General features: G+C 44.9%; 1 protein-coding gene across 1 annotated transcript in view; it reads left to right on the top strand.

The window, feature by feature from the left end:
* Window positions 1–7,067: 7,067 nt before the first annotated feature.
* The window catches only part of SRRM4 (serine/arginine repetitive matrix 4), a 162,755-nt gene continuing 161,033 nt past the window's right edge, over window positions 7,068–8,789 (top strand). Inside the window, exon 1 of the mRNA XM_054996159.1 lies at window positions 7,068–7,198. Coding sequence (XP_054852134.1) covers window positions 7,068–7,198 — 131 coding nt within the window. The remainder of the gene's footprint in view (window positions 7,199–8,789) is intronic.

Genomic DNA, 8,789 nt, shown 5'->3' with positions numbered 1-8,789 from the left:
GGGGGAAACACTGTTGTTGCTAGGTACAGTCTGTCTTTGTCCCCCAATATTATAGGAACCCCATGACCTTGTGTCATCTTCTACTATTTTATTATTTTATTATTGTTGTTGTTGTTGTTGTTGTTTATAGTCCATTTTTCTCATTGACATTCAAGGCAGATTACACAGTGTAATTCGATACGATCAACAGTCGGGGCATTCAACAGTCCACAGTAGGGTATAGATGACAGAAATATTCTGCTGGTTTGATATCTTTTTGATTTCTGCATCTGATTTTTTTGAGCTACTGTGATAGTCAGGGCTTTTTAAAAGTGCTGTTTGATGTTTCTATTATGTGGTTTTACTTCTTTAACTAACAGTAAATTGGCTGCCCCCTACCCGTGCCAATTATGTATGCTGCAACATGAGGCCCCCTACCCACAAGGTTCGGGTCACTACATATTCAGAGGAGAAGCAGAAAAATACAACTTTGTGAATTAATGAAAATAAAAACAACAATAAAATGGCCTGGAAAGGTCTGACAGTGCCCTGTAGACACAGTGCACATAAAGTCCCCCAGTCCCACTTGCGGACAGCAGCTGAGAGTCAATTAAAGAGGAAAAATAAGCCTCATCAAGCACTGGGAAGTTTATAGAATCTGGGTGGAGGCAGAATTTCAAGAGAGAGGTGGGGGCTCCAAATTGTTCTCCACTTCCTACAATTCCCTGTTGGCTTTCTGGCTGGTATTGTTTGAATTCTACCTTAGGAGCTACCTCCAAAACCTTTTGGTCTGAGAGCTAAGAGTTCTAAATTTCTTAAATACATAATCCAACCTTGAGCCCTCCACTTCCTCTCTAGGAAGTGAAACTCTCTAAGCTCCCGCAAGATATTGTGGCTGACATATAAGACTTGACTGGAGAGACCTGGATTCACATCTCTCCTCAGCCAGGCAATTCACCAGGTGACCTTTAGCAAGCTGCTCCCGCTCAGGTTACCCTGCCACTCATGTGTAATGGTAATAAGCATAGAGAGGACCAGTTAAGCCACACTGAGCTCCTTAGAAGGAGGGATAAATTAATGTAAAATCATAAGATGTATTGTCGAAGGCTTTCACGGCCAGAGAACGATGGTTGTTGTGGGTTTTCCGGGCTGTATTGGACTACAGGAACTACAATGCCAATGCCAAGACCACGGCAGTACAGCCCAGAAAACCCACAACAACCATCATAAAATCATAAGCTTTGTAGTTAGCCTTTTTCAAGAATAATGAGAGAAATATGTACCCCCTCCCCCATTTCTAAACCATTTCTAAAAAAACATGAGAGAAGATAACTTCTCTGACTGAGTAAAGTTTGCTAAAGCAAAGTGAATGAAAGGGCGGGGGGGGGGTATTATGTCTCATCCCAGCTTGGAAAGAGCACTCTCTGGCACAGCTCCAAGCTTCCACTAGAGGGCACCCTTGGCCATTCATCTATGCTCGCCCAGAGTTCTTCTGAGCTCTCTGGTCGGCTATATTCTGTAGTATGAACTGTACTTCTCCTCCTGCAAAGCAGGTGCAGAAGATGGGCATCATGCTAATTGCAATGAGAACCCTAATGCATTCCCAATCTATATATGTTTCTCTTAGGAGTAACGGGACTCCTTGCTTGGAAACATGACCCCCCCCCCCCCACACACACACCATAACTGCTACAGCAACCCCTCTTGCTCTTTGACATGCCGAGGTCCCAAGCTCAATTGAGGTCTTCCATAACTCAGACAGGAATTCCCTGGTAGATCTACTGTCCAATCCTGCAAAGGACCTCAATTGAGCTTGGGACTGCTGAAACCAGGGCTGGGGGCGAGGGCGGGGGCGGGTGTCTACAAGCCTTCCTCCCTGTGCCATTTTTCCATCCAGGGGTTATTTGCTCTTCTGTGGGAGTTCACGTGCACTGAGTATTATGTCATATTGGAAGCAAGTCTCCGGCAGAAAATCTTTACAGTTGGAGATCCTGAGATCTTCCTGAAAAATGGGGAAAGATGTTGTTAGTACAGGGTGCAACGTGGTATTATGTTCCAACTGCCTGTTCAGTAAAAGATTAGATATAAAATTTATACTCCTAAATATCTGCTAAACAAGGAGGCAAGGCCCCAATAGCAGCAGGACTGGGCAGTAAGTAGATCATGAGCTACCCGTAGATACCTGTCTGGGTTACAGAAGACCTCTTAAAGCTCCTGTCCTGACAAAAGTAACCAGTGGTCCTCGTTGCCTATGGCTTAAGCCACAAATTCAGCAGAAAGTTTTCTGTTTCCTCCAATAACTGGAGAGGCTATCATTTAGCTGAACATCTTTTTTGAAAAGATCTTTATAAAACGGACTTGCCGGCTCCTGGAGCATAGATTCTGTATGGTAAACAAAAATTAGATATGGATGTAGCATGATCTAGAGAATGGAGCAATGTGGCCACAGTGTCAAAAAACCTACCTGCCGCTGTATGAATGAACGTAAAAGAGGTGGAAAGGTATGCCCAGTGAGGCTGGATCTTGGTGAATCAAAGCCTGCAAGGGTTGCTATGGATCAGCTGTCTTTTATTTGATTTTCACCCCACATATATGTCTATATCTACCATGTAGCATAATGTCTGACACTGATCTCTAAACCAAGAAGTACTTGGTTCAAATCTTGGGTCTTCTATCACCATAAATAAGTAGCTTTAGGTAAATGCCACCTGTAATATAGGATTAGCTACTTTACAGGATGGTTGTAAGTATTGCCGAGTTAATATATTTGAACATGCTAAAGTGCTACATGAATACAAAGAGTTATTGTTATCAGCTCACTTAATTTCCTTTCTTTGTATTGCAACAAGAACTGAAGACAACCTTGAGAAATGAAGATGCTGCGGTGAATGTATCTATGACTTTCTCCCCATGGAGAAAGAAGCCCCCACACAGAACAGAGAGTCTCTGCCCAGCCTCTCTGCCCATATAGGGGCACCAGCATCATCGCAAGGGGGAAAAGTAGGGGTGCTCTAGGAGTCTCCTCACATAGGAGTAGCCATGATAGTCTGTCACAGCAAAAAATAAACAGGGACCTTGTGGCATCTTTTAAACATTTTTATTCTAGTATAAACATTTGTGGACTTCTTCAGATGCATTCTGAAAAGCTTACACTAGAATAAAAAGATATCAGTCTTTCTGGTGCCACAAGGCTCCTGCTACTTTTCCCAATGCAAGGAAACCTGTGGAAGCTTCTCCATTTGCTCAGCAGGCAGGGCCCTGCCTTAAACAGACTAGACAAAGGGCAGGATGCTGGGAAGACATATGATGAGGTTGCCTCATATGGAGTCAGACTATTGATCTGTCTGGCTCAATGCTGTCTATTGCAGCTAGCAGCCACTGCATCCAGGACTCCATGATGACCACATGAATTTGAACCTAGGGCCTTCTCCCTGCAAAGCCAGTGCTCTACTGCTGTGCTACAGCCTTTCCTCTTCAATAGGAGCAGCTGCATCTGCCTTAGTCTAACCAAACTGCCAGTCCATCCAGGATCCAAACTAGGTTATATCTGGCCTGAGTTGAGTTTGCACAGCCAAATGTGACGTTGGGGGAGAGTCGTTCCCAAGTGTGCTTGGGGAGGCTCAGAGCCAAGCTACAAGAAATGAATACATGAAGAAGAGCACGTGAAAGGAGTCGCAATGTTCACCGGGAAGCTGAGTTTTAAAAGTGCTCAGAAGGCTTTGTTAATTTCCCCTCTCTACAGAGCCAGGGAGATCACTGCTCAGAGGGTTTGTTAATTTCCCCTTTGCCTCTGGAAGGCTCTGTCAGTTTCACCCCCTTCTAAGAGGCAAAAGGGAAATAAACCCTTTGAGCAGTGATCTCCTTGGCTCTGTAGAGAGGGGAAATTAACAAAGCCTTCCGGTCTCTTTTAAAATTCAGCTTCCCGGCTAACATTGCAACTCCCTTCACCTGCTCCTCCTGGTGTAATTCGTCTCTCAGTTGAGCTTGGGACTGCTGTAGGTGGAGAGGGCTTCAGCCTTCCTCCCTCTGCCATTTTCTCAGGGCCAAAATTGCTTGCAGGGGGGTGATACTTGCATCTCTGTGGGGCTTCACGTGCACTGAATACTATGTCACATTGGAAGCAACTCTCCAACAGAGAAGAGGCCTGTTATCAGAAATCCTTATAGCTGGAGATCCGGGGATCTTCTTCCTGCAAAGAGAAAAACTGGGGGGAAATATTGTTGGTACAGGGTGTAATTCTGTATTATGTTCCAATTTGCTTCCCCTCCCGAATGGACCCACGTGGCTGCCTGTATTTTTTGACTGTTCTAATGGAGTAAGGCATTTCCAGACAAGCTAATACTTTAAACCAATTAGGCTCTAGAGTGTCACAACTTTGCAATCATTGTCTTTTCTATTTTCTCCTTTAGAGTTAAAAGTAGAAAAAGATGAGGAGAAAAGTACTTCAAATTATCAAAAATTATTTCCATTTTTTTTTTAAAAAAATGTTAACATGTCATACTTTGTCGTTTTAAAATGCATTTTCTAAATGCACAAAGCTCTTAGGGCCAAAGCAGACAATTTGTGGGGGATGCATTGTCTCATTATTATTAATTTTACCCCTTGAGTAACAGTGGGACGAGGGCTTAGAAGCCCTTTCCTTTCTTGCCATTTGTTTGCTCAAAGTCACCTTTCTTTAAGCTGCTTGCACAAGAAAAGTTCTGGGATCCCATATCTTTCTTATTGTAGATGGGAAGACAGTTGGGGGGAGGAAAATAGCAGGAAGGGCAATGGTTAAGCAGCCAGTTTTCTGCTTCTCATCACAATCTCCAATGCTGCTGTTCAATTAAAAACAAAAGATTGTTCAATGCATCCCTTGTGTATTGCCTAGTTTGGCTTTAATGTGTGTTGCCTAAGTCATCTTTACAAGAAATCTATAATGCAGGGCAATGTTCTTGTTAATGGGTTCCCAAAATGTTGGGGGCTGGTAAGCTGTGGCTGAGTTTTGTATTGAGGGTGTCCCAGCTCAAAGCTCATGATTTTGACCACTTGCAGAAAACGCTGCAGGGGTGGGGGGAATACTAGCCTATTCTCTGTTCCAATCAGCAATAATTCCCAATTCTGACTCTGACTCTTTTTTCATCACTGCAGCCCACTAAGTTGACATTTTTCAAAGGTTTGTCCACTGCAACCCCAAGATCTCTCTTGAAGGCAGTAAGAGCTTGCTCAGACCCTGTGATCATATATAAGAAGCTTGTTCCATATGCAATGCTGAGTGGAGTTAGAGCCTTCTAAGCTCATTGAGTTCAGTGGATCTAGAAGGTTGTCTTCTAGGATTGCACTGTTAGTCCCTAGCAGTAAAATAAAACAGGAGTTCAATTATATCTTAGATTAACAAAATTTATTCCAGAAAAAGCTTCCATGAGTCAGAGCTCACTTCATCACATGTGTGTATCTGGATGTATATTATTATGTGGAGTTAAGAATGTTTCTCTCTATTGAGCATCAGTTTACACTTACAATACACTCTACCATTTTATTGCCCGTTCACCCAAGCTTGGAGAGACCCTTTGGAACTTTACAATAGGTGGCTTCTTCTTCTACTTCTTCTTCTTTGGCTTCTGCTGCTGTTTTCACTTCTGCATCTTTTTTTGCCAACACTACTTTGGTGTCATGGAACTGAATGGCTCCTTGGCCAGGGTGTCATATTGTATCTACCACATCTGGCATCAAGATCTTTAGAGAACTCAATTTGATATTCAACCTGGACCCACAGAACACTTTTCAGTGATCCATGCTCAGTTCTAGGACGCATGAAATAAGGATGAGTGTCTCTGAACATGTGCTGAGTGCCATTCTGTACTGCACCAATAATCATTCTTCTACCATCTGGGATTAGGGTTCTGCTTTCAGTTCATTAGAGGATAATTACAGGCAAGTTGAAATCTGACTTGTTTAACTAGAGCAGCAACATTTAATTGAGCAATTAGTTACACTGATCAATCAAGAGCTTTAATGTATTAAATATTAAATAGGTATATTCCAATTGATTGAGCATCAGATATTTTTAAATAACAAATTAATCATTTTAATGCAAGAATTTAAATGGGCCCCATCCATGAGTTGCAGGTGCCATTTTAGGATGATCCAAACAAACTGGATTTTTCCTTCAGAATTCCTGTTTTATTCAGAGGCAGGTGTCTGCAGATTTGATCAACAGATCACTTAGAATCCACACGATGCATTTGCTGTGATGCCCTGCACCAGGGGCCAGCCTTAACATTAAAATAGGGCTCATCCTTTCTCATGTACTTTGGCAATGCAAGTTTACCTTGCCATGTGTGAATGAAGTATTTTGGGGCAGAAGTGATCCAGACAATGGGCACTGGCAGATGAAGATGGATGTGGCGGGGGGGGGGGGCTTCCACAGAAAATGGCATTACTCAGACAAGCCAGCTTTAATGGACTTGCAGTTGGCAGGGTCCTTTTTCTTCTCTCCTCCAAGAATGGAGGTGATTTATTTAATTAGGACTGTTCCTTCCCAACCGCCCTCCATCTCCATTTCGGGGGTGCTCACAGCTGGGAGAGTTACTTGAGCGTTCATTTCCGCCCCTTATCAGATTAATCCCTTCTGGCTCACAGTCCTGCTCGCCCCCGCCCTCCAGTCTCCCCTCCCAAGACACTAACAGGCACACGCCCGACCACCCCGGGGACTAGCCGTCCTTTGTGATGCTGATTCCGGCAGGAGACGCTGCCTTTTGTGTGCGTCTCCGAAGCAGACGGAGGAGGGAGCAAGCCAAAGAGAGAGCGCGCAGAGCTCCTGAAATTGACCGGCCCCCAATCGCACGTCACATTGTACAGGAGACAAAACGCCTTGGCCGGCGCGCACGCACAGCCGGATTGCGAGACAGCCACACGCACCCACGCCCCGCACGGCTTGCCGACCCCAGCCCTGCTCAAGAGACCCATTCCTGGTTTTAGAGGCTGTCCGCCGTAGCCCGGCGTGCTCCCCGGCTTCGCGAGGCGCCGGTGCACAGAGCGCCCACCTTGGATGTAAAATTCAGCACCTTGGAGAGCTCCAAGCGCGGCAGAGGCGTTGTGGCCAAACTATGGCGAGCGTCCAGCAAGGCGAGAAGCAGCTCTTCGAGAAGTTCTGGAGGGGGACCTTCAAAGCAGTGGCCTCGCCCAGACCCGGCAGCAGCATCGTGGCCAGCATCACTTCCCGCAAGCCGCTGCCCAGGTAAGAGACTGTCCCGCGGGGGGGGGGGGGGGGCGCTGGGTCGAGTCTGCTGCAAGGGGAATGGAGTTGCCTTTTGTCATTTCCCGGGCGGGGGGGGGGCTGAGTCTTGGGGTGGTACCTGTACGGATGGGTAGGAGGGAATGGAAACTTTTCTTAGCTTTGCTGGACTGCAGGAGAATAGTTCATTATTCCGAAACAGCAGCAGCAGCAGCAGCACATGGTATTGTGAGATTAGACTGTTGGACTACAATAGGGGAGACCCGGGTTAGAGTTTCTGCTCAGTCCTAAGGTTCCCTGAGTGACCTTGGGGCAATCCTTCTCTCCCTCTTAGCCCTACGGAACTCACAGGGATGCTGTGAGGCTAAAACAGAGGAGGGTTGGATGATGTTGTTTACCACCCTGAGCTCTTCGGAAGGAGGATGGGATAAAAAATTTACTAGATATCAAAGAGCTGTTCACTAGTTGACAGTTTTTAGCCTTCTGTGATGCATTTGTAACTCATTTGCATCTGAGTTTTAATAGCATTTTAAACTGGTTTTTAATATATTGCATGGGGTGGACCATGCATCGAAATAAATGCATCTAGAAGAATTGCCATGCTTATGTTTTGTAATGACTTAGCTGCACTAGGATTGCCTCTATATACACATACAAAAAGGAATGGGGTTTATAGTCTCCTCTCCTGCATTTATCCTCACAACACCCCTGTGAGGTTTATCAGCTGAACGAGAGTAAGTTACTAGCCTAAAGATACCAAAAATTTCTTGGCAATTTGGGATTTGAACCTTGGTCTTCCAGGTCTTAGTCCAACACTCTAAGCCCTATGCTTCGTTCCTTAAGTCGTTCCTTGGGGCAGAACTGCCGGTTCTGAGCTTTTGTGTACCACCTGTAGATAACCATGGGACTTCTCCACGGTTATCATTTGATCTAATAAGGATAATGCCAGAACTGGCACTCTTGCTTGGTGTCTTGCAGGTAACAGCTGAGTTTAGACAAAACCCCATGTAGAAATATTCTTGTCCAATGGCTAAACTACATAATGACTCCAAATTTTCATGCTGCCCTTTGTTCTATCAGTTTCTGGTTATGTTTGCATCAATTGCACAGTTGGGGCAGAGGCATCACCTGTGAGTGTCCATGGGACTATGTCTAACACTTCTGTGTCACCTGTACTGAGGATTTCCACTGAACGGTTCACTGTTTGCATACAGCCCACAAAGTAACTTGATCTGGTAACCTTACTAATTGTCTCCCTCTGCCTCTGACTCACGTACACTTTCACTACTAAGTAAAATTAAATAATGAGACTTGGTGTGTATTTCATATCAGTGTCATGGTGTTGCTATCTCATGCACGTTCAGAAAAGTCAAAGGACCAAAGCCCATTGGTCTCTAAGAGGGGAACTTTCAGGAAGCAAGCTAGTCCCTCGCTCTCCCCCTACTGCTACCGTAACATGTGAGTGCAAATAGTCCATACTTTTGAAGCTCATGTTGCTAGGCAATGACAACTTTATTAGAAAATCCAACCATGGGTGCCTGTGTCAGATCATTTTGGCTTCTGGTCTGGTGTCTACTGGCCCCAAAAGGATACA

The sequence above is a fragment of the Eublepharis macularius genome, chromosome 13 (assembly GCF_028583425.1).
Source record: "Eublepharis macularius isolate TG4126 chromosome 13, MPM_Emac_v1.0, whole genome shotgun sequence".
Classification (NCBI taxonomy): Eukaryota; Metazoa; Chordata; class Lepidosauria; order Squamata; family Eublepharidae; genus Eublepharis; species Eublepharis macularius.
Note: the sequence above shows the minus strand (reverse complement) of the source record. Positions and strands in the feature narration are given on the sequence as shown.